Here is a 25,756-nt window from a genome sequence, read left to right as displayed (position 1 = left end):
GTTTAAAAAATCAAAGACTTTATTTTGTCAGGCTTCAACTGCAGTCTGAAAGGAGTATATGATTTAATAAGAGAGAGGCTTGTTAAGTGCAAACAGCAGTAAGACAAACGGTGATCAGTTCCTGAGATATATATGGTAATACTACTTTTTTCTCACCCAGAAAATAAACAGCTTGTGTGCAGCAACGTTCCTGCTGATCCGACTGGCTGCAGCTCAAAGTCAAAGTAAAAGATTCCACAGCAAAATAGTTGTTGGTTCATTTTGGTGTTATCATCAAAAACAGAGCTGTTTCTTTGCACTAAAATATGCAAACTACTCTGAGAGAAGTTCAAGATTTCTTCTTAAAGCAGAGATGCCAGTGTTGTGTTGAGAGATAATAGAGAGGAGGAAAAGAGACGGTTGAGGAAGTCACTGAAAACGATTCTTTGCTTTGCGTAGGCGGATTAATGGAGATGTTAATGCTCATTCTTCCACTCGGGGTCCACATGCTGCTGGAGGGGACTCTCCTCTGACTCAGGATCTACGACAAACACACAAAGACACACATAAGTTTCTCTTCAACAGAAGATATCTAACTCGACTCTGTATGAGTCACTCACTAACGAGAGTCACTAAAATTAATGGAGATTAGATTTAATCGTGCAGCTTCCAGACCTTCTGATTGTTTTTACACCTAATTGATTCATTTCTGATAGTAAAGCGAGTCACTTCGCAGGGTTTGTGACACTTGTTTTCCCATGATTGTGTGCAACAAAAGTGCTTTTTGCACCCTGCCGTGTTAAGAGAGCGGGTACTGAGGGAGTGACTGAGTCGTGTAACTCGAGTCAGACCTTCAGCTCAGGGCAGGGAGCGAGCTCCAGGCGCCGCACTGTGGTTGTTTTTCTCACAGGGCGAGGCTTATACGGTGGTCTCGCCTCAAATTCAGTTAGAAGTGGCTAGTAGCGGGTAGGAGGGGTGAGTTAAGCATCTTTCCCACTGGTCACAACACCCGCCATTCAGACCCGGGAGGTCAAATGACTCTGCAGTAGACCCGGGTAATTATCGCCTTGGCTCCGATCAGCATTAATGGGAACACAAAACCTGTGTCGACACGCTAATCTCCGCCCCCTTTCTGGCGTGTTGCTATGCTCCGTCGGTAACTTCTTACTCCTCGTCATCTCAGCAACAAATCCCACCCGTCTCCATTCGAGCAGCGCTTGAACATCGTTCCAAATCTGTCAGCGCTGAGTTTGATAAACAGACTGAATGAGTAATAGATACAATAAAGACCTAACCACAGTAACATCTTCACTGGTTACTAACCCTGTCTCCGGCGCGTTTGTGACGTCAGACGGTGACGCAGCAGAAAAGAGACCGACAGAAAGATACTTCACTGGCAGCGGGAAAAGAACACGCTAATTTCAGTGGCAAAGGGGTATCAGTGAAGATGAGGACGCATGACTCCCAAGTCAGTAAAAAAGATTAACTCATGACTCTCACATCACTAGTGAAAATGTTATTAGCCAGGATAAAGCTAAGTGTGAGTGCTATTTCAGATGCTGCTGGTTATAATCCTGCTGGTTTGTTTCGCGGAGGTTTGAGCAGCACTCACTTTCAGACTCCACGTTGATTTTTAGCGTCGCCAGTCTTAACACAATGTCGTCTTCTCCTTCTGCATCTTTGAAGTCAAATCCAGTGTAACCCTTCTCCTGCACACAGTAGCTGATGAACCTGCAGAAGAGAAACCAAAACATTGAGTAAACCAGGAAGTGAAGTGCTCGTAAAAAAGTAGATATGGACAACTAAACCTGCATGACAACTGGGTGAACTTCATTCCAAAATTGTGCGATAAGCTCCAAAATAAACAGCTACTTAATAGATCGTGGGGTTTTTGATCATACAAGGATCTTAAACTCAGTTTCTGCTGCTGAGAAAACTCTTTTTGTCTCCCACAGCTAAAACATGTCCTTACTTCTCCCAGGTGGGGTCCTTGTTGAGGATAACAGGGTTTCCCACCACTATCAGCAGGGACTTTGCTCTGGTCATGGCCACGTTGAATCTCTGGAAAAAACAAAAGTTAGAGAAAAAATAGAAACTAGAAGGCACAGATAAAAGAATATAACAGGAACATAACAGACCTTTTCATTCGACAGGAATCCGATGTTGAAGTCTTTGTCCATCTTGACGTAGTTGATGCTGCTGCGGACGGTAGAGACCATGATGATCTTCCTCTCTTGTCCCTGGAACTCCTCCACTGATCCCACCTGATACCATGAGGAGAAAATACTGAATAAACACACATTTTAAATAACATAACCTTCGACATGTGGTTCTCTCTGAAAGCAGCTGAAAGAAGAGTCTTTAAAATGAGCCTCATCTGATGCTCAGTGATGTGTTTACAGCACCTTGAGCTCTGTGAGATCGCTCCACCGTCTCAGAGCTGAGACCGACTTCAGGGCCTTCCGGATTTTCTCCACCTGTCAGAAGAGTAAAAGCGTGTTAGCGATGACGAGGGCAACCTGTTTCCTCACATCTCTCAGACCATCATGCAGACTCACTTGCTTCCTGTAGGGGGCGATGATGCCGATGTCCTTTGCGGACAGTTTAGGGAGGCCCTTTTTTCCTTGCGTGTCCATCAGCTTGGTGAGGTAGTCGATCAGAACTTCGATCTCAGACACGTTGAAGAAAGACGGACTGTTGGCCTCTCTTTCGTCTTTCCCCATCACCCCGTGGAAGATCACTGGGAAACCCTGTCGTCATGTGAGAGACAGTTTTATGTTTTCACCATGCTTTACAGACTATTCAGTGATTCTTTGTTTGTTACGTCGTCCTTGTTATGCTGTTCAATCTCTTCTTTCTGTTGGCTTTTCTGTCCTAACAAAGAACTTCTCCACCATTTTCATCCTAATGAGAGTTTTAATTCTTTCTACTAATTTAATTTTTGCCCCACTTTGTTTCCTGATGAGATTTTTCCCCCCATTATAAAATCTAATTTGTCGTAATGATTTTACCTCCTTTCTGTGACAGTCTAAAGCTGGGTTTAATCCATTTATATCATAATGGTATTGATTCCCTATGACACTAATTGTGATTAAAGGGACACTTAGTAATGTAGTACTGCAATTCCATTAAGTTGAGGGACATTCCAGAGACAGCCGTGCAAAAAAAGAGATAAAAAAGTTTAATCATTATATCCTGCCTTAAAAGTTTAAAGAGCAGCTCCAAGACATATAAAATGCTTGAAATAATAAATGGTGTCTGTCTCCCAAAACATCTCCTCCTCCTCCCTCATTAAAAATTCCTGAATCTGCAAAGGCCCCACCCACTTTGCACATTTCCAACCGCCCCCTCCATCGTGAAAACAAAACACGTCTCTGCCATCGTTTAGTGGCAACTTAGCTAGCTTGAAATGTAGTAATCAGTAGTATTAACGTTTGCAAATATTACGATGATTGTTACAGCTGGCTCACGCATCGCCAGTGGTCGCCATAGGTTACACATAATGATATGCATAGCGTCGCCCCGTCCATTAACGGGATTGGCTCCGTAGGTTTGTGACGTCTCAAACCTGCCGATCTGAACACGTGTTGTTCAGCCTGTCCTTGGTACACTGCAGCTTAAAAGCAGACAGGCCCAGCCATGGAGATGATGCTGATGTTGTCCCTGATTTGTCATGTGAAACACCAGATGAGCCAGAGAGTCAGCAAACTGTTTTACCTGCCATTACTTGCAGCTATTTCATTAAAATAAACTGACATAACATGAGTAAGCTTGACTCAACATAATGTTTGTAATACTGTGTCTGGAAGATGATTGTTTAACAATAAAGACAAATGAAGCTTTAGCGGGAGTTCAGTCAGTGAGAAGATATTGTGCATGCTGGTTCTGTTGTTCATATCTCTAACGTTCTGCTCACACTCCCCTCACGCATGCTCACTCTGCACTCATCAGCTGTTCTCATCACCTGGTCACATCTGTCCAATAGCAGTGCAACACGCACTCATTGTTAGCCAATCATATTGTTGCTGCTCTAGTTCATTCATGCTGTCCTTATGACCGTCCACCTCCCCATCACCGCCCGGCCTTCATCATCAGCTTCATCATCTCATCAGCCAACGCCTCCACCCCCAGTGTCCGGACTCCATCGGGGAATAAACAGTATGTTACTACTGCTCCGGGCCGACACCCTTCGATCGCCTCATCTCCCCGTAGAGTCTAAGCGCCAAAGACTTCCGACCATGATTCATTACCACATCATCACTGTAAAATAAATCGTCTTTACTTCTTATACTTGTCTCTCCTGACTGAACTACTCCCATGATCCCACTCTGCTTCACAGCCTCATAAAACTCCCATTTTCGTTATAGTTTACATTAAGAGCTCTAGTGGCTAATTTTCATAATAAGCCTTTAAAAGTTCTTGCTACAGGTTGCTTCTAATAACCGTGGATTCTATAGTTCCTATAATTCAACTCGTTAGCATCTTTTGTCTCTGGGGCATCTAAGGGCCATAAAAATAAACTGTATGGGTATATGCGCAAGTCTTGAGAACTCAAAAACCTTTTTGGGAAGGTGTTCCCAGTTGCTGTAGGCCTCACGCTCCCACTGGTCGGCAAACACCTGCAGTTCATTCTCATAGAACAGCTCATTGGGGATCTTCAGGATGGCAGCATGAGACCTGAGTGAGCAAAGCACAAGAAGAGCTTCAGAAACATTTCCTCAGATTTGCAGCGTTCTAAACATGTGACAATAAAAAGCAAAAAGGGAGGCGAGAAGTGAAGGACACACCTGTAGTTACGCAGCAGTTTGGTGACAAAGCGGGTGTCAAAGTGTCCGGAGTCTGTACTTTTCTGATACAGCGTGTTGTCCCTCATCAGCCTCTCAAGCAGAGACAGCCCTGAAGAACATCATCGTCACAGCGTCATAATTATATCCTTGAATCATGCGGTGGAGACAAACAGCTGAAGCAACAGTCACAATATGAGCTTTTTATCCAACACGTTTTGGCACACGCTGCAATAACTGCTATCACAGTGTGCAACAGATACATCAACATATAATATAATGTCTCACCGAGCCCGTGCTGCACAGCGAGAGGTGATCGAATTATCGGCCCCAGCTGCTTGGGATCTCCTGCCAGCACCAGCTGACCCTTATCTGCGGTGAGCAGACCTGTGACACAAAGTAAACACACCAAAGATTAGTAAGAAGAGTCACTGGTTTCAGCCCTGGTGCAGCTCTAACAAAATTACACATTTTAGTTTTAAGAGCACCTCAACATAAACAGTGAGTAAAGACAGGCTGTCTGGCGTACAGAGTGTGGAAGAAGTCATGCACACACTTTCTGCAGCCATCAGCCAGGTGTGCAGAAACTGAAATATCTAAAAAAATCTTTCTCACATTCCTCCTTTGGATTAGTTTCTGTTCAATGACCAGAGAGAGATCTGTTCAGTGTTTTACAGCCCGCGGACATAGACTCAACAACTTCTCAACCCCACCATAGACCTTATAAGTATATTATTTTCTTGTGTGAAAGTGTTTAAGTAAATTTTTTAGCCAGTATAATTTGTATACATCAGATTGTGATAAAAGACAGATGGGCAGAATTGATCCTCTGCTCATCTGTCAAAGGATCGAGTCTGCACCTCGGACGTTTCTAATATTGATGCACATTCTTTGTGCTCTAATCGTTTGTATGCATCTTTAAAATAAACCTGTTTTTCACTTGTCAAAAAAGTGATCAGGATTTTGCAACTTTGCAGGTTCTTTCATCACCGTTTTACCAAAACAAAACACTTCAGAGGGAATTCACTAAGAATGAATTGTGGCCGCTGGCACACACGATAGCACCATAAATTCAAGGTCCGATTCACAAAGCAGACTGCAGTAATGATACTCAAGCGCAAATACGGCCATACATTTTTGCAGATCCGTGCAGTTCGCTCTTGTTTTGTGTGGAGAGAGAAACTGTTTACACACTGACGGATCTCAGCTCCATGCACAGATCGGGGATGAGCAGGGAGAGGAGGGGGCAGCTCTTTTAACAGTTTATTGTAAAGTCCAGACTCGACAGGTGTTTGCTTGTTTAGCTATTTTTTAAATAAGTGTGCAGCAGCAGCTCGTCCATATAATAATCCCTGTCATGTGTAGCAGCTCTAGACCGTCTGCCCGTGTCTGTGTGCCGGGGTTGAGCCTCACACAGCCCCGGACTGATTAGATATGTAGATATTATTAACAGATGTTTTTAGAGACAAATGCATTTTTTTGCACAATGACTCATTTACTCACAATGACTCTTTGCTCTGCAGCAACACTTTGCAACCCACTGCGTGTGCTTGGAGAATGAGGCGGAGTCTGTTTGTGTCACTTGCACAGGTTTTGCGGGCGCAAAAGCCACTCAATCCTTTAGTGAATTCCCCACCTTAATGTAGTAATGAGATACTCAACATTTACCATGCTTCCCGAGGTCACATGGATTGTGGATTGTGCAATAGCATCATGGCGGTCCTGTATTTTTATCCCGATATTCTTGATCTTTTTCTCCTATTTCAGTCTTTTCACGGGCATGTGCTCTTGTTTACATGTGGATTGTGTTGATATCAATTGTTTTTAATTTATTGATCCTCCTGTAATGGGAGCGAGGTGTGCGCGGCATTGGAGTCCAAGACAAATTTCCTCAAGGGGACAATAAAGTGTATCGTATCGTATCGTACCTGCAACAGCAATGATGCACTCCGGCTCCACTGCCTGACCTGCTTCATCCAAAAAGATGTGAGTAAAATGGCCAACTGGGATTCCTCCGGACACCAGTCTGAAATCATAAACACAGGAGGCTTTGCATGACAGTACAGCCGGGCTCATTCTGTGTAACACTGAAGAAAGATGAAAATAATCAAAAATTCCCAATTCTGAATAATTACATCATAACGAGCAACTTATATCTGTTGTTGAGTCTGTTTTGTAGTGTCTCTTGTGTATTTGTTGGGCATTGTAATTTAGCCAAGGCTATAAATGCCGCCGTGTGTCGCATCGGTTTACTTGCTTCATACTTGTCCCTATACAAATAAACAGTCAAATAAAAATAAAATAAACTTACCTGCCAGCTGTGACCATCGTTGTGACGACGACTTTGTATTTCATCAGAATATTTTTAGCAGGAAACACAAAAGCTTCTTGTCCCTGGTCCCAGTTAGAGTATTTCTGGAGGAGCCAAAAGATAAGCGACAGATATGATAAATGAAGTCATCTACATATGTCGCTCTGATTTTCCTTCCATCCAACATAACTTAGAGGGTCTGCATGTGCGATATCTGTCCATCTTAGTCTCTTATATCACAGTTACGTATTTATTATGCACACATTTGCTCCCAATGACTTTTAGTAAACGGGAAACTTTATTTTGCTCCGATAAACAACATCTGAATCGACATCATAAATTGTTCAGATCCAAGTAGTAGGTTTAAGGCAGAAGTACTCGCTTGAGTTACTCTAACATATAAACATGTTTAAATATCAGATTTTACTTTGAAACTAACAATACAATAAGTTCTTTTATCTGGTCACACATTTGTAGCTGTAAGTGAACTTAGTCTCAGGATATCAAAAGCTCTCGTCGCTTTTGCTGACCACCAAAAGACTTGTTTATGGCAGGCAACCAGAGCATCCAGTGGATGTGAAACTGTCAGCTGACACTCACCAGCAGGTTCTTGGGGACACTTCTGGAGTCTCGGCTGCTGGCGTACAGACGGTAAACCTGGTGAGGATCCATGTGTACCATCAGTCTCTCACAGAGGAGGTCAGAGGCACTGTTTGAAGGAGCGCTGGCGAGGATGTGGGCTGAAGGGTCTGCCCTGCTGACCTGTGAATTTAAGCAAAGTAGAAATGACAAACTAGAACGTTTAAATGATGAAACAAAGATGTTTTGGAATTAAAAAGTTAAAACGATGGGTTTAGCTCAGCGGCTAAATCGGCGGCCCATGTACATAGGCTATAGTCCTCGATGTGGCGGCTCCGAGTTCGACTCCCACCCTCGGCCCTTTGCCACATGCCATCACCCATTCTCTCTTCCCCTGTTTCCAACACTATCCACTGTCCTCACTACCAATAAAGGCATAAAAGGCCCAAAAAAATATCTTTAAAACTTAAAAAGATAACCTAATAATTTCCTGCCAATTGTCTCATTGATTAAACATCAAATCGTTGCAGCTCCAGTTTGTGAAGGACTCCAGGGCATAGAGTTAGAGGCTGATTGAGGGTGTGTATGCAGACTAAAAACATGACGTTATGAACACTTAGTACCTGATTTATAGCTTCGACCAGAGTGATTGTCTTTCCGGTTCCAGGAGGCCCAAACACAAGGTGAGGAGCAGGCTTTGAGGATCCTGCTACGATGCGCTGGATGGCTGCATGTTGTTGCGGGTTGTTTTCCAGCTGACGGTTAAACATCCTATTAAAGGAATGCATTTTTAAACTCAGGCTCACAGTGGAATGTAAGACTGATCAGCTGAATAAAGCAGACGATGAAAGCCTCATTTGTATGTGTATGATGTTGTTTCTGAGCAGATTATAGTGAACTTTCTCTGGCATGTGTTCGAAGTAACAAGGCTTCTCATGCAAGTCCTCAGCCAACATAATCCCCCATGTTTTACCGTATTCACCTGAGGCAAATGTGTGGCATCAAACCAAAGAACAGCCCCTCTTCCTGTTAGTACAATACGGTGGATGAGTGCCCAGAGAGAACTGAGGCCAAGGCTGCTGAGCGCACGCACTCATCATTTGGAGTTCATATGGCAGACAGTTTAAGCTTCTGTTTGTGCTACACGTGCATGAGACAGGGCTTTGAGGTGGTTTGGTTTGTGCATTAGCAGATGATACGTAAAATTCAGTGTGTAAGGCGCACTTTTAATACTTTTTTTCACCTATGGATGTTCTTTATGTGTGCAGGCACCAGACCTGAGTTTAGGCATGGAGAGATCAGCTGCTTCAGCACCGGACGGGAACAGCACCTCCTCGAGTTCATGTTTCACTGCCAAGTCCACCGCACGATGCTGCAGCTTCAAGGGGAACCGGTTGATTGTAAACTCCACTTGAAACTTCATATTGGTGATAAAGTTCTGAAGCAACCTGAAACAAAAAAGGGGAGGAAGGTGGGTGTTGGGTTCTTTTTTCGAGTCATTTACAAGGTTTTTAAAGGGATAGTTCGGTTGGACTCTTGCTTGCTCTTCACGGTGGAGAGACTAAAGGACGAATAAAGGATGATGAACCAGAGAACACAGAGGAGGTACTTTTACAGATGAGACTGGCCGACAGAGAGACAGAGGAGAACTTCTGCGGTTGTTTGGTGAGTTGTTTCATTCATTTATTTGGCAGTAGCTACACTACTGCTCTTTAGCAAGAGTCCAGCTGAATCATTCGGCGTTGGTTTTGTAAAATCCTCGTGCAGACGTATAACTGTCACAGTGTTGATGTTTAGCAGAGCGCTATCTAACACCATTATCACTCAACAGTATAAAAAACTTCAGGACATGAAGGAAAACAATGTCCTCTGGTCCCCACCGTGAGCGGCACTTTGTCGTTTCCATAATAATGTATTTTGTTTGTTTGTTGTCTCTACAAACCGCTGACACAAACAGCTGATCCGACACCGTATTCAGGCGTAGTAACACGTATGTGTTGAGGTCCACACAAAGTAGTGCCAAATAAAGAGGCGCTCTTACTGAAAAGTGAAACCCGGTGAAACATTCAAAGATGGCGTGCAATTGAAACCACTATTGATTTTCAGGTGAGACGTCCTTATAAGTGGATAAATTAAAGGCATGTAGCCTAGCTTCCGTGCAGGCACCAGTTTCTAACCACAGAGGTCGTGCTGACCGGCATCCACTGTATGCAGTACACTTACTATTGATAAGTATCTCAAGTGTCCTCAGTCAAGCTCTTTACCTTTTCGAGAAGCCCAGCTTCACGCTGTCCAGCTCTACTCTGTGAACATATCCGTAGTACAGAGTGATCGGCTCGACCGTGTCCTCAGATTTGGAAACCTTCAGACAATCTCCTCGTAGCACAGATGGTCGATTTTCAGCAACACCCGGAACCTGTTGGAGAATATCAGTGTTTCTCTCTGTGATGCATTTTTAGTCTCTTCCCTACACAGATCACTGAGAACATAGAAGTAATATAACACAAAAGAAGCAAAGGCAACAGAAGGCACTTTTCATTGCTGCTAGTTAAACCGTAGATGTGTGCTGCGGGGAATCCTTACTCTGAGTGTTAGCAGCTTTTTGTTGCTTTGGTCTTTAGTCATGGTCTGGTTGTGGAGGTCATACCTCCTGATGTCCACCTCCATCTGAATCTCCTCCAGGTGCAGCAGGAGGCGGAATCGAGGCGAGTATATCTTCATCTTAAGGGAGGACTTGAGGAGACCCCTGGAGAGACGTTACACACACAAACGTAATGATGACGGAGCTCAGCTGAGAAAGACTAAACAGATGTTGGCATGTTCTCTCACTTCACTGATGGGAGTCTCAGCCTGGCAGCTGGAGAGAGGTACTCCGAGTCCTCCATCCTTTGTTTAGCCAGCTCCTTCAGGTAATAAGGGTACCTGTAGTCTCCTAATTTCACTGCCATCTTCAGGTGCTGGACCCCAGAACTAAAGCACAGAAGAAAACACAAACACATCATGATTGTATTTGTAACAACTGACAACTCAATTTCAATACAAGTACAGAAAATGACCAAGCTGGCTCCTGAATCAATAATAAGAACTGTTTATTTCGTGCTGTCTGGGAACAGATCCATGGTCACTCTATTCAAAGACAGTGTGCTGCATTTATCTGTTACACTCTGTACAACTAGCCTGAGAACCAGATCAATCTGCAAGCTTGTGTTTATTTAGTCTGGTGGATGGGTGTGTCCCCCCCCCCTTCCTATCTAGACCATAGACTGCATGTAATAAGTTCATGGAGCCAAAGTGACATCACACATGGCTTTCGGGCCTTTTCAGCCTCCAGTCGGCATCATGGCCACAATGACCTGCTTTATTTTCTATTTTGCATTAAAGGGGACGATTTAAGGAATGAGCAGCATGCTGAAATTAAAGGAGTTCACTGAGGTACTTAATCAACTGAGAATGTCTCTGAGAAGAGACATTGGAACTAGCTACCTAGCTTAGCTGCCTACTGCTACATCACGTTTTGTTGCTCTGATTGGTTGAAGCGCCCAGGGCCCTTTGTGATGCCCCTTGGAAATCAAAAATGAACACTGGCAGATGTTACTTTGTCTGGGGATGCCGCACTATTTTACAAGATAAATACTTAAGATATGGAACTCAAGATTAACAGTTATTAAATAATGAATCTCGTTTTTTTTTTTATCAGACTTCTTAGGGCCCGATCAGACAGAATGTGTTTTAGCTGTCTTCAATGAGAGGGATACTTTCTGTACGCTGCTTTTGCATTGCTGAGCGCCTCACGTTCTTCCGCTCCGAGCACCTCGAGTTCAAAAAACTTCAACTCAAAGCAGAAAAGCGCCCGACGTCATAGCCGTTTTTTCTCATTGTCCAATCGGATAAATGTAGAGGCGGGCCTTCTGTCAGTTTACAATGTAGCGGTTAGGTTAATGACAGCTAATGATCTGGTGGTCAACAGTAAAAAAAAGAGGCGCAGCGAGCTGCTCTTTTTTTAACTGTAGGCTTCAACAGAAAAGGCAGTGCGGTGTGCCTCACGTTTTTCAAGCTGTAAAACGCTCTGTCTGATCGGGACCTTACTCTTTAAAACTTGGTGCCTACATAACTCACAATGGCCCCTTGCAGATCAGCTGGGCATTTTGGTGTATCATGCTAGAAGCAGCTGAGCTGCTAGCTTAAAGTACAGTGAGCCTGGTCTGCTCACTTGTTTCCTCTCAACACCATCTAAACTTATCATTTAAGAACTTGTGGTCTTCAGACTCGCGCTGAATTGATCACGCTCACTCAATCGGAAGGTAGGGGGTTCGATCCCTGACTGCTACAGTCACATGTCGAAGTGTCAAGACACTGAATCACAGATTGCTTCCGAAGACATAGCCGTGTGTGTGAATGGGCATAGATCTGATTGGAGATCGGCACTTTGCCTTTGCCATCAGTGTGTGAATGTGAGTGTGAATGGGTGAATGTGACATGTAGTGTAAAAGCGCTTTGAGTGGTCGGAAGATTAGAAAGGCGCTATATAAGTGCTGTTAAATTAGCATTTAACTCTGGAGCTACAAAAAAACACAATAAGCACTTTTAAAATCCCCTTTAATAACCAGTCTTACCTGTTTACAATCAGTATTTATCACCTTACCTCTCGGGGGGGACTCCCTCCACTATCACAGTGCCGACACGCTTGTGTGTGACTATTTGAAATGGCTTGTAAGGAGCCACGGGTCCCAACTCAACAGCCAGCGGGGTCCTGGCTAAGGCCTCCATCTCCCTCACAATGCAGAAGGGCAAAGATCCTGGCGGATCCGGGCAGAACTCAAAGTACATCGTTGCGGGGAAATATCCATAGTGGTTCAGCGTGTACCGGACCACGACTTCATAGCTTTCTCCTGTGAAAACAAGAACCGAACAAGTGAGATTAAACTCTTCTGTGTGATTAAAATCAAAGAGGAGTGTTTGCTGTCTCACCGGGACAAAGGAAGAGCGGACATGCTCTGTTCACTCTCCTCTCGTCCTCCAGAGTGAAACAGCGGATCTTGTGCAGGGCGGTGTAGAAGGTGAAGTGGACGCAGTTCGGTCCCTTGTTCAGGATGTCGAACTTGATGATGAACAACTCCTTCAGACGATCCACTGTGAACTTAACCTTTCCACCCGTAGGCTCAGGGTCTGAAGTGATCTCAATGCCCCCCTTGTCAGCTGTCAAACCTTTTCTGTGTTAGAGAGAGAGGTGTGATTAAACTGCGAAGTTTACAACTTTAAGAGGGTGTAAAACAAATGCAACGCGGATGGATCATGATTTAACCGAGTAAAGCTCTGCATCCTTAAGTGTCCCAGGAAAGTCTATAATGAGTGAGCTTGTACAATACAAACTAAAACTAAGTCTTCACACTGGCCTTTCACATTAATGGACTCTCCTCTGCTGGTTGGCTTAAACCCGAGAAGTTCCCAAACTAAGCTGTGGAGCTGTGGAAACTTTCTCGCTGGAATTTTGCAGCCATTTAGGAAAATAATAATTAGCCTCAGTTACTTGTTATTTTAGCCTGGAGCTTTATGGAACCCGTACGATCAGTGGTCTTATCCTTTCAACATGTTTGTAAAACTGTTGCACCCTAGGTCCTTGGAATGGGAACACAGTTTTGCTAACTGTTGGAAAGGGCCAAGGTTGATGGCATGGAGGAGAGAAGCATAATATCACAACGATTTTAAGGGAGCGGAAGCAGATAAGGATGTTGTAAAGAGAAGCACTAGAGGTTCCGCCCTCCAGTTAAGTTTACCTGAACTCTGCTCTGAATATCAATAAAATGGGACAATAATGAAGAGAGTTTTGTCCTATTACTTAAAGTCAGAGTGGACGCGCAAAATAGCCACAACATGCCACAATGGCTCTACTGAGGAGGCCGAAGTTTCATGAAGTGCACGTTAAAAAGTACCTCACCTGGACCGACAGCATCTCTAAAGAGTATACAGGCTGTGTCATCAGTGGTATGAAAGAAGCCAGAGACAGCCACATCTGACAGTGGATAGTCTGAAATGCTACTTCCATATGATATATGAGGGTCTGATATACAGAGAGCTTTAATAAGGTTTAATTTATCTCCATGGTGGATACTTATCATTAACATTTATCCATTTTATCTACACTGGAGCCGCGACGATTTGAAAATGAATCATTTAGTCAATCACCAGAAAAATTAATTGTTTGAGTCAGTTTTAAACAAATTGCCATTTTTAGCTCCTCAGATGTCTGAATTTGCGGTCATTTCTTGTCTTACAAGATAATAAGTTGATTATCTAGGTGTCTTCAGCCTGTTCAAACAAAACAGGACATTTGAACATTTGGCCTTAGGAAATTGTGATGGGCGTTTTAGACTTTTATAAACCAAACAACAACATGATTCATTCTGGAAGAAGTGACACAGCCGGCAAAGGAAAGCCAAATCAGGTCATCTTATTTTAGATTGTACTTCCTCACAAACAGTTCACAGACAGTTTGGATTTGCATTTACATCTTTTCCACTCATGTGATTAACAGCAGAGGCCCCACAGGGCTGAGTGCTCAGCCCCCCACAATTCAGAATTTTTACTCCCAATAATCTGTGGGACTATAAACATCATTAAGCCTTAATGTGGGAAGAAATGAACAATTTGGTACACAGACAAGAACCTACAGCTCAACCAAACAGCTTATCATTGATTTTTTGGGAAAAGACGGTGCAGACTGTCTACATAAGCGAGGCTGTGGTGGAGCAGGTGACATGTTTTTACAGGACTCAGCATCTTAAGGAGTTGCCTAAGTCAAACATATCCAACCCGGAAAGAAGAATCAGCAACAGCTGTTCACCCTGCCGTCAGCAGTCATCAACAAATAAAGAAGTATCGTTAAAGGTAGCATGGAGGCGGATACAACCGCATTTCATTGTGCAATAATGTTTAGTGAAGTGACAATATGATCAACCTTGACCTTCACCCTTCTACTTGATGCAGTGAGGCTCAACACCTCCACACAGACCAACAGGCGCTATTACTGCATGTTTGTTCAAATCCACAGTTTTGTTATTTTCCCACGATATTCTTGGTCGAGTACATTTTTGATCTCATTGTATAAAAATGTGTTGACACGTTATAAAGAAGAAACGTACCTGTTCACCCTTAACTCATGAAGGATTTTCAGTGCCAGCTTCTTCTTGGGGGTCAGCACAGGGTTCACGGGGGCCGAGGGGCCAGGGGAGGGTGCAGATGACTCAGCTGTCTTCTTGGAGGCAGAGCTGGGACTTTGTGATGGCTGAGGGACCCGTGGCCTCCTCCATTGATCACAGTACACTCGAACCTACAATAGGGGTTAAAAATAACATAATTCTTCCTTATTTTGTTGTATTTTCCTGCATAAGCAGAAAAACATCCTACATGTCCAGTGTTTTAGATTGGTGTATTAGAATACAATATTGACTTCTTAATAGCTTTTACTTTGCGTCATTTATCCACTGCTGTGCTTTGTTTTGTTTACTGTTTTGTACATGGGCTTTAAACGCACTTTAAACAGTGTTTGCACAATGTCTACCCTGTAGGGTGAATTAGCAGGGGGACGGGATCAAGGGGACACCACTAGGCAATGGAAATCTGAGGGGTGAATCTGTCTTACTTGTTTATTTATTTTCATTTTATTTGAGTTATTAATCTACTTATTTAATTTATTTTCTCCCTGATTTTGAATATTCTGTTTTTCACCATTCACTGTCTTGCTATCTATTATTGTTTTTATATGTTACTTTAGTTGTCATGATTTAGGGTGTTGTATACATTCTGAAAACAATAAAAGGCATGATTCAAAATAAATAAATAAATGACAGCCCATCTTACCTGAGGTTTGACATTAAAGAAGACGTTCCCCTGTCTTATGGAGGCTTTGTTGAATTTCACAAGAGCACGGAGGACGCCGTAAAACTTGGGGTCTTTTATTCCCTCTCTGTGAACATAAACACAGACAAGGAGCTGTTAAACATAGCCCAGTCTAACACCTGAATGTGTCACACGCTTATTTCTGTAGCCTACCTTCCCCTAAATTCAGAGTTGTAAATGTCTCTAAGTTCCTTCCTGCTCCTGCTGTCGGATTTTCTGTCTCCCAGAAATTCAATGAAGTCCAGTCCGGATTCAAGACAGTCTGTAAACGACATGTTGACGAGTTGCAGGTCGCTGCTACTCACTGTCGACTGACAGTCAGATGAGGAAGTTCAATGTTCAAACAAGTAATTTCCTGAAATGTTGTTGGTGTAAATGCTCTCTGACACTGAGGACATTTTCACGTTACGTTTTTGCGCGACTTTTGCGCATATTCGTAATATGTGGAAGTTAAACTTATACCTGGGCATGGATTTCTCATTCATTTTCAAGGTTTAAATAGGGACAAAACGATATATAAATCTAATATTGTGTGCATGCTAGCGCAACTCCCAGCCGTTGAACTCGCTCTAATGGTTCCAGGATAAGGGAGCGACTGCAATTGTTTTTCTCCGGGAAAGCGAAAACACTTAAGCGAGAGAACAAAACAGGTCGTCAAAATGAACGACTTTAATGCGAAGTCTATTACATTAATATTTCTTACAGAGCATAACCGAAATTATAATTTCACTTATTTGATTATTACACAAGCTTCCTCAGACATGTTATGGTTGAAACTCCCTAGTGTGTTACATAATCACCAGCAGAGCAGCTACAGAGCCCTGCGTGACGTCAAATATTAAATGGGACAACGTTTCAGTCGTTTTTGAATGCATTTTAATATTCTATACATAGTTATGTTTTTATATATAACGTATTTAGAATTTCTTGCAACATTTAACAATTCAGTACAGCTAAATGTAAATTATATATAACTAATGAGCTTGAAAACCTCGTGCTAAATGATAGATGAATATGATTAACTATTTTCAAAAATGAGTAATCAATAAATTTTCTTATTCATGATTTAGCTCAAAGTGAGTTTAAAAAAATTATCTGATAGATATTTTCTCTTTGCAAAGGAGTATTACAGTTAAAATCAGTGCATCTCAAATTCTCAAAACCCTGAGGGAATATTCTGAAGCCCAGTAATAAATAACTTCATACATGATGTAAGAATCAAATACATAAAACACATTTGCTTGAAGATCATATTTTTATTTCATGAATAATAAATGTACTTACAGTTTGTATAAAAAATATAGCAAAAGCTAAAGGCAAACAGCTGTCAGGACGACATCGATACTTTATCAGTTCAGGGGAGGATATATTGTGGAGCGGTTTCCGCTGGAAATTTCTCTCAACAACAGAGAGAGGTAGAAGAAATGAACTTCATGAGGGAAGACCAATTATGTTCAGTGAAGAGGAAAAAATATATTTATGCTTTGGCATGTCCGCTGGTGAAAACCCTGCGTCCAGAGGGATGCATAAATCTTAAGACTAAAGAAAACTGTTGAATTTCACCACGTAAAGTCTCACTCCAGTCAGTTAACATCAAATTGCATTCAGTATTTGCCCTCTGTTAATAAAAAATTATAGAGGTAATGGAAGCTCTTAAAGAATATCAGTTATGTTATATAGAGAGGGTAAGTTAGTTGCTACGAGAAAGTCGAGGGGGTTTTGGAGGATTTGTGTCCATCAGAAGCACTGAGGGTTCAGAAACTGTAGAACGTGAATATCAGGAAACGACCCAGACTTTCAGTCACAAAAGGCATTTTTGTTAAAAAATCATATGTTTGCAAATGAGCGAATGTTACACCACCCGATGTCATCTCAAAATGAACGCACTCCGGCCTAATGCATGACAGAAGCACTCACTCTCTGGAAAAGAAACCCAAACAAATGTCTCATACAGTACTTTATGTTGCATCACACATGTTTGCGCGAGCGTCAGCGTCTTTCCTTTTTGTTTTGTCATAAACCCAACTGCTTCTGTCCTCTAAGAACCCTGCATCTCTTTGCCGATCTTGTAGCTGAGGATCTTGTTCCAGTCCACCTTGGTGCGGGTCACTGGGAGCTGTCTGCGTAAGGCTTTGAACGTGGTGTCCGACATGGTCTGATAGTTCTCACTGATGGCCACCTGAAAAACAACAAGACAAAATGTGTCAGTGATGCTTTCTAACTTTGAGCACTGAGATGTCGTCTGTCAGTGCTATACATTTTTCAGAAGTAAAACAGAATGTGTGACAAAATAATGAGGGAAAAAATATCTTTATTCTGTATTGTATTACACTGATGATATTAGTGCGTCACAACTAAATGTTTTCATCTTAAAGTGATCATCTTGAAGATTTTCATTTGAATAAATGTCTGTTAAGTCTATCTATCGCTGAATGAGGTAACACAATGGTGACTGAGCCTATGGTCCACTGATGAAAGCCTTTGCATTTGCAGTATTACAGACTGGCTGTCTGTGGCGACTTTAGCGGAAAAAATCCCAAGCGGCGCCCAGTGTGTGACGCGTTTTCCATCAGCCAGCAGGGGTTGGTCTGCCAGAGAGGGTAGGCGGAGCTAAGCGGCTGCTTTTCCGCTCTCTGCAAGTGTTGCGAGTAAACAGTAATCTACTATGGCTGAACAAACAAAGAAAAGATGGATGACTACAGATACAACTTCAACAAGAAGTGAAAATCCAAAGAAAAAGAAACAAACTCGACGCTCAGATGAAGCAAACAGGCTTTAGCCTCTTTTACACTGTCAGTTCAAGGCAGGATTATTACGCCTCTGTTACGTTCTGTCTTCTATGTGGAACGCACAGAGGCGGAATGGTGGGGCGAAGTCGTTGCGCCTCTGAGCTGGCATCAGGGGTAGTAACAGAGGTGAAACAGCGTCTGTCTAAACTGCAGAGCCGGCAAGGCGGAACAGCGCTGTGTGTGTGTGTATTTGAAGCACGCGCTGTTTGTTTACACCTCGCGCCTCAACGCCTCAACGCTATTTAAAAACACACACTGGGGCGGCTTTACGCCGGCGTTGTGTAGTCCAATGCAGATCAAAAATCTCTTTTACACAGAGACATGGCAAAAGGTAGCAGCAATACAAACTCAGACCGCGTGATATTCAGATGTACAGATGATTTATACATTTAGAAAATCAGTTACATTTTGATGTATTAATGTTTCTAACGATGACACTAATTCAAGTATCCGTTGGATTTCAGCAGAACATCAATTTTTTTTACATTTTTGGACATTTTTGGTATTTAGAAAGCAGCATTCTGGTTTCTATTAAAAGTATGAATCGCAACACAGTGAAAACTTTTAATCAATATATTTGGAGTTATGATATTCTTAATTCCAACGTACCTGGTAATCGTTTTCTGCATCCTCAATAATTTTCACAAACTCCTTCGCAGTCTGGGACTCACTCTGCCAAAACACACATTTGTGGGTTAGACAAACTAATTTACCACACATCAACACATATCAACTATGAAATTCTCCAATAGGATCATTCAATTACTTAATGATTTAACAATCCCAATCTTAGTAAACGAAAATCACAGTTAAACAGCCTCCAAAATAAAAGCCTGGAGTTGGAAAAAGAAAAACTATAAACAAGTGAAACTACTCACGGACACAGTCAGAGCTTCCTGTACATCTTTATGGCTGACCAGCTGCACATTCCCGTCCTCATAATAATGTACCTGTGATAAACAAAAGAAAAGGATAACAACAATGAAACAAAACCTCACAGCTAAGCTCAGACACACCCTGCAGTTACTCAACATACCTGTATCTTCATGACTCCAACCAGCTGCGCAGTAGATTGCGAGACACTGAACTTCCATTCAGACCTGCAGCGACCGTTCCTGGAAACAGAAAACGAACTGATCTCACACACACTTAATGCAATAATGACACATCACTGCCTCTTCACAGCACCAGCATGATTGTCTGTGTGAATTGGATTTGGGCGTTTAAATTGAGGTCATTATCCTCTATCAACTTACCAGAAGTTTTTAGGCTCGAACTGATGACCCTCGATGCAAGCGATAATGGTCTGCTGTCCATCGATTGTTTTCCCGTAAACCTGCAGCAGATAAAACAGGATGAGCGAGGGATTGAACTTGTGCGATGCTGAAAAAGGCAGCTATGGTTTCAGGCATAGGGAGCGATCTTACGGTGCAAACTCCGCCCGGGTAGTGCTCCTTGACGTAGGCCCTCAGTGCAGAATCGCAGGCGTCTCTCCATGACCTGAGGGACGCCTCGCCCTCATGGGGCTGGGTGTCGCTGGCCTCCTTTCTCAGGTGGTCGAACTTGAAGGAGACTTTGTTGTGAGGATCAAAGAAGCGGCCGTTACCCAGGTCTCCATGCTCCGTTATCAGGACCTACAGGGGAATCAGACAGAGAAACTAATGTTGGAATTAAATGCTTTTAAAGAGAACAGCAAATGATCTGAAGAATTTTGTAAGTAAGAGCTTGCCTGATCTTCATATCCTTCAATTTTGGCAAGGCAGAACTGATCCATGTTGTACTGGGCAAAGGCACTGTGTCAAAAAAAGGACGCAACTATAAGTTACATGTACATTCAAGACATACATTTGTGATAAATAAATAGGGATGCACGATAGTGGATTTTTGCAACCCTTTTTGCCGATTTCGATATATTAGGCACGTGTTTTTTTCCACCGTTTTGCAGAGAACGTCAAGTCTCCCCTTTAGTGGAATTGATATTATGCCTACTCGTATTGTCGTGGCCCACTGGCAGATTCTTGAGATTTAAATTTGTAGTGTTGAATGAATGAGATTTGGCCTCTCCTCGCATGACCGATCCTGAGCACAACCTCGCTGTCAGTTTCTTTGAAAAACTGGCATACCGCAGACATCTGGCACCCTTCTTCACGCTTGACGGAAGAGGCGTGGTGCGGGCAATGTGTGCACACCATCGCGCTGAGGTAATGTTGCAGCATTACGTCAAGCTTTTTTATCATCGAGCATTTAGGCAGAACTAAAGTGTCGTTTTATCGGCGGAAAGTATCGGCAGAAAAATGACATCTCTACAAATAACGTGCCGATAATATCGAGAATTCAACTTACTGAGCGGCTCCCTCTCTGAGAAGATTATCATTGTTGAGCAGTATTCGCACATCTGAAAAGAAGAATTAACATAAGAAAAAAAGCATAAACATATTGTTCTATAGACATTTAAGGCCCAAAGATGTAAATATAAAATACGACTCACCATTGAAGACTTCGTTGAACTCTCCTGGAGGAGCGTGCAGCACAAAATTTGCTGCAACTCGGACCTACAAAAGAATAACATAAACCTTAAAAAGAGAAGTAGGTGTCACATCATCACTTCGTATATTCTTATGGGTTCGGTTTCCGTCTTCCTTGTAGATGAAGAATAAAAACTGTACATTATGTATTTTTTTTATCTAACTGGTTTGCTCTCTTTCCACATATAAAGAAGTGAAAGCCCTTCAGATAGCCACTAGAGTGAAGCAGAGAGCAGTCTGCTAACTTTCTTGGCGGCAGGCTTATTAGCTCTATTTTGGCCACTCCTTAGATGGCAGGTTGGGTATGTTTCCCAGGGGCTTTTCTTAGCAGCCGGTATGCAAGTGTAACCATGTGGTGTCACAGCCTCAGAGTGAAGAAGTTGAGGCAGATACTCGTGCTCTCATGAGGAAACTTTAAATACAATAAGGGAGCAAACAAAGTTTTCTGTCAACAAAGAAGAGGTTCATCTTTTCTGTTACCATCACTTCTCTGTGGCTTTTATAGCTTTAACTAAAATGTCACTGTCACATTAAAGTGTGGCTGTGCCAGTGATGGCGTCTGTCAGGCAGACAGGGTTTTTAGCCTCCAGGCTGCAGCTGGCAGTGACCTACAAATGGGCTGTCCAGCTGAAAGAGCAGAGGGGCATAACAATGAGTAACCCAGTTTAACTATGATCTGAATAGTCACTCCATTCAGAGCCTTGAAAGCACTCCCCCGCTCAGGCTCCACCGTGGAGTTCAGCAATTTCAACTTGAATCCAATAAAGACGCAATAAGACGTAGACGTGTAGTAAAAGATCAAATGAACAGTTTTAATCCTTCACTGCATTGTTTACATCTAGGGCTGGGCAATGTGACAATATATATCGTTGAAACGATATGAAAATGTCAGTCGTATGTGTTTTTCATATATTGTCTCTGTCGTGATGTCACAAAAGCATCGGCCGAACTGCTTTACAGCTATTCTTACATCAGTTTGACAGCACCTAACATTCTAATCCTTGCACGTCGGAGTCGAACCGTAGACTACTTTTAATTTGACAAGTATTAAATTCACACAGGATTATCCAAAAATAGGCTTTACCATGTTGTTATTTCACATGGACTAAATATTTGTTAAATTACCAGAAAACATGCTGTATGTCATGATAAATATCAAGGCATGAAAAATCCTATATGGTGATATAGGACTTTGGCCATATTGCCCAGCCCTATTTATATCTACATTAAATCTGGAGTAATGCTGGGAGGGGCAAGCTCCTAGCCACATCAGCTTTAGGAATGCAAAGAGTTATTTTACAACATGTAGCAGCATGAGGCAGGGGGAGCAACACAGGCCATTGCAAGCCCCATGATCACAGCAGGAAGACTGCATCTGTTCTTTGAATCTATAGTTACAGCCATAGAAGTTACATTCAGCTCGAGTAACAGTCGTGACTCACTTTAACATTACATTTTATGAAGGAAACATTAAAATTCAGTAGACTGGGTGTGGGTGGTACTATGCTGCCGATCATTATCCTAGTTACTGTAAATGCAGGAAGTAGCTCGACTTCCTTCCATTTATCAATTATTCTAAACGCACAGTCATGCTAAGTAAGACACTAAGCGCAACCGTAAACATGTGAAATGTTTGATCAATCTCTGCTCACTCACTGAAGTAAGCTAACTAAAACTGTCTATTTGTTCACAGGAAGAAAATACTACAACTCTGAGCTGTCAAATACAACATTGGCTTCGCGAGCCCCAGCAGCAGCAGTAGCAGCAGACACTTAACACGGCCCGGTTAGCAATTCATGCTACATATTATGGAAATCATAAAGCACTGCTACTTTCCAAGGCACACGATGCATGTGATATGGTATAATTGCGGTATATATTTATATGTTAATACCTTTTCTTCATCGCTGATCTCATCGAAGTCTGCCATCTTGGCTCAATGAAGTGTTAACAAAGCGACTGTCAGGGTTGCCAGGTATGTTTGACTCCTCCCTGCAAAAACCGTAAACCCTTAGGGCAAACTGTGCTGTGATGGGTGTCTTGTTGATTTCACTGTTCATCGTATCTTAAACCTACAGTCAACTAATCAAATGAAGCGATAGAAACTACACTACTAAACAATCGTACGAATTCCTAACGAAAAATAATGTGTTCGTGTCCTAAAGTTTTAAATTATATTTATATGTATATTTATAAAGAATAAATTCCCAGATATTTTTTAAAAGAAAAACGTTTAATCGTTTAAAAGTTTTTATTTATTTATTTATTTCAATTATGTTACTTTACCAAACAAACAACTGAAACTGACTATATCCGAACCTGGCAACCCTAATGCGTTCAAGTCCTATGGGATGGATCACGCAAAAGGGAAAGTCTTCAATTTCTACGACTTACGAATCTGAAAATATTGTAACCAATGAATCAAGGCAGCTGTAGAATAGTAGAATAGTATTTGTTGCGTGACGGTTAAACATGCTGTGCTTTGAGAATGAAGTAGCTACGATGTCGGTTAAATTCAGGTTTAATTATCTTAAAAGACGAGGTCTGGCTGGTAGTAGCTATACGTGTTTATTTGTTATTACGATAACAAAAATGTGTTATATCAATATGAAGCCTAATATGCAATTTTCGTAGTCGTAATTATGGCTTCTATGTAAACATGAACGTTATTTACAAGAAGAAATTCGTAATAACGAAATGACATGAACGCAACATCAACTATCGCCACAGAAGCAGGATTTACTGGACCTGCAAGTGTTTTTCACATTTACATTATGTTTTTGGGGACACTTTTGATTACTGTGTCTTATGCATAATATATTAGTTAATCATCTGTTGTATTAATAATCTAAATCTGCATAGTGACTCACAACCAAAGCTGTCCAACAAACTTAGCAGAGCAGAAAGTACAATTTTATCAAGCAGTAGTTTCTGGCTGAATATTCCAGAGTGCCATTTTTTAATAAATCAGATATATGTACAGTGTTGATTTCTCAGTTTTCCCACACAGTAAATCATGTTGTCAACAGATTGTCAACATTTCACGCTGAGCTGTCAAGCATGGATTTTGTGGTTTGTTACTTAGCAACAGCAACATATGAGGCAATATGCTGAACCTGACACTGATGGCTCTCATAGGGACACAACATTTGGAAACTTGGCCCTATTGTTAATTCAATGGGATCTCATTTCACAGAGCTGCTGGATTTCTGCTTGTTGACTAACGTTTTCCTTAAGAACTTGATCTTAATGTAGCCCTCTGCATTCATGTTGCAAATTTACTGTCTCTTTTTTGCATAACATATAGTGCATATTCAAAACCACTTTGAGGAGTCACTGTATGAACCCAGACTCTGAATAAAACACTGGTCCTGTTCCCTTTGCAAGATAGAAAAGGTATTGAATAATCCATATCAAATACTGTGCATCCAGACTCATTTGAAGCAGATCATCTTAATCTAAGTTGTGGCTGCTTTTGTGTTTGGAAGGATTTACATGATCCAGTTTATTCATGCCTGAGAATCAGCAAAGTCAAACAAGACAAGATTAATCACTATAGTCCTATAAAGCACTGAAACCTTGTACACACCTCTAAATTATATTGCATAAATTGAAATCCATTCATACTTTACATAATATAGGAGTGACAGAAGCCCACTAGTCCCCTGGGGTCATTCATCTTTAAATTGGATCACTTATTGTAGATCACTGGGCAGTAATGTTATACATTTATGGAGCTGCTCCTTCTACCTTTATTTTGCACTGAGCCTTTTCAATGGAAGAAAAAAATGATTCTCCATATCCCATTATGCAATGAGGATTTTCTCCCTGTCCAATCAAGTAGGCTGTATTGCTTTCTTAAGAAAATGAATATATTATGCCAACATATCTGCTGTTCCTTATTTAGATTGCGAGCAGGAAAACTGCCAAGGATCCTATAAATATTGTTTTTCAAAACTGTACTAATCGCAAACAGGAACTTCCATTGTAGTAATGACAGTCTTTTTGGTTGTATCTGTATTGTGAGTTTACTCATTAAATATTATCTCCAATTGCAGGCAACCTGTGTAGACACAAGAAACAGGATTCTAAGGTGCAGGTTCAACCACTGTCATCATTTAGATGAGGGAGGACAACCTTAAAGATGAACAAAGGAAGACTTGAGTAGGATGCTGCTGCAGTTGGACGACCGCCACAGTGTAACCACAAAGGTTACCAGTGTGTTGATAGAGCTGAGCCCTTTGCAAATGTCATACATGCTTTGCACAAGTGGTTGCATAGTTGCAAAATCATTCTGCCTGCCAGAGTTAGTGCAAGTCTGACATGTGAGTCTGTGTTTAGGGGATAATACTTTAACAGAGACACCTGATTTGGCAGTTTCTTGAACAGTTTAATCAGATAAAAACATTAACGAAGAAACGATGCCTAGAATACATTTTGCGAATTTATGTCCAGTAACTCCTATTTTGTAAATGTGGAAGCATAGATTTGTGTGAAAGAGAGAGTCAACCACTGTGAAAGCAGGAACCCCAGCATGAAATAAGTTTTATATGTGTAATTTATGGGGCCCCTTTTTGCAACACTTAGATTCATTCTGAATGTATTTATCTATCGTCAATCACTTTATATATCATTGTTCCTTTTCTTTTTTTGGACAGCTTGCATTAAACAATCAAATGTGGGTGATATGTAATAGTAGGATTTTGTGTCCTTGACACATGGTTCAGATAAATTTATGTTGTTGATTTGTACCCCTCCTCTCTTGGTGTAAGTGTGTATGCGAGCATGCGAGTGCAGGTGTGTGTGTCTTTAGGTTGGGTTATAGACTTTTTTTGTTTGTTTGTTTGTTTGTTTTGATCGATGTCAATAAAAATAATATCCAACAAAAATATG

General features: G+C 41.8%; 2 protein-coding genes across 2 annotated transcripts; both read right to left on the bottom strand.

Annotated features, from left to right (window-relative positions):
• Window position 1: 1 nt before the first annotated feature.
• On the bottom strand, window positions 2-15,851 carry mov10a (Mov10 RNA helicase a). Its single transcript, XM_069678968.1, has 22 exons — window positions 15,703-15,851; window positions 15,511-15,616; window positions 14,793-14,980; window positions 12,622-12,863; window positions 12,296-12,542; window positions 10,483-10,623; window positions 10,237-10,399; window positions 9,918-10,069; window positions 8,931-9,101; window positions 8,277-8,424; window positions 7,675-7,836; window positions 7,075-7,178; window positions 6,692-6,789; window positions 5,052-5,150; window positions 4,767-4,875; window positions 4,539-4,656; window positions 2,538-2,729; window positions 2,385-2,456; window positions 2,118-2,243; window positions 1,952-2,040; window positions 1,592-1,710; window positions 2-520 (listed from the first exon to the last, which is right to left on the bottom strand). The coding sequence occupies exons 1-22, from the start codon at window positions 15,822-15,824 to the stop codon at window positions 456-458; spliced, it is 3,033 nt and encodes a 1,010-aa protein (XP_069535069.1). The 5' UTR covers window positions 15,825-15,851; the 3' UTR covers window positions 2-455.
• A 934-nt stretch (window positions 15,852-16,785) lies between these two features.
• On the bottom strand, window positions 16,786-22,824 carry capza1a (capping actin protein of muscle Z-line subunit alpha 1a). The gene is made up of 10 exons (XM_069677982.1): window positions 22,758-22,824; window positions 20,827-20,890; window positions 20,682-20,733; window positions 20,068-20,131; window positions 19,766-19,972; window positions 19,595-19,674; window positions 19,375-19,453; window positions 19,217-19,288; window positions 18,948-19,010; window positions 16,786-17,728 (listed from the first exon to the last, which is right to left on the bottom strand). The coding sequence occupies exons 1-10, from the start codon at window positions 22,791-22,793 to the stop codon at window positions 17,588-17,590; spliced, it is 858 nt and encodes a 285-aa protein (XP_069534083.1). The 5' UTR covers window positions 22,794-22,824; the 3' UTR covers window positions 16,786-17,587.
• Between the last annotated feature and the right edge of the window lie 2,932 nt (window positions 22,825-25,756).

This window comes from Semicossyphus pulcher, unplaced genomic scaffold (assembly GCF_022749685.1).
Source record: "Semicossyphus pulcher isolate SPU_LCO1_2020_fin unplaced genomic scaffold, fSemPul1.0.p SCAF_3, whole genome shotgun sequence".
Lineage (NCBI taxonomy): Eukaryota > Metazoa > Chordata > Actinopteri > Labriformes > Labridae > Semicossyphus > Semicossyphus pulcher.
The sequence above is the reverse complement of the archived record's forward strand: the minus strand, read 5'-3'. Positions and strand labels throughout refer to the sequence as shown.

Bases quoted from the DNA above. Each gene is read 5' to 3' on its own strand.
- mov10a (XM_069678968.1), bottom strand. From the start codon at position 15,824: ATGTCGTTTACAGACTGTCTTGAATCCGGACTGGACTTCATTGAATTT. The intron at 7,179-7,674 runs GTGAGTGTCAGC...TGGCTCCTCCAG, and splicing joins GTGTCCCCAAGAACCTGCTG to AAATACTCTAACTGGGACCA. The intron at 521-1,591 runs GTGAGTGCTGCT...TGTTTGTCGTAG, and splicing joins AATCAACGTGGAGTCTGAAA to ATCCTGAGTCAGAGGAGAGT.
- capza1a (XM_069677982.1), bottom strand. From the start codon at position 22,793: ATGGCAGACTTCGATGAGATCAGCGATGAAGAAAAG. The intron at 20,891-22,757 runs GTATTAACATAT...ATTCTTTTGTAG, and splicing joins AGATCAGCGATGAAGAAAAG to GTCCGAGTTGCAGCAAATTT. The intron at 19,973-20,067 runs GCAAGCTCTTAC...ATTCCCCTGTAG, and splicing joins TTGAAGGATATGAAGATCAG to GTCCTGATAACGGAGCATGG.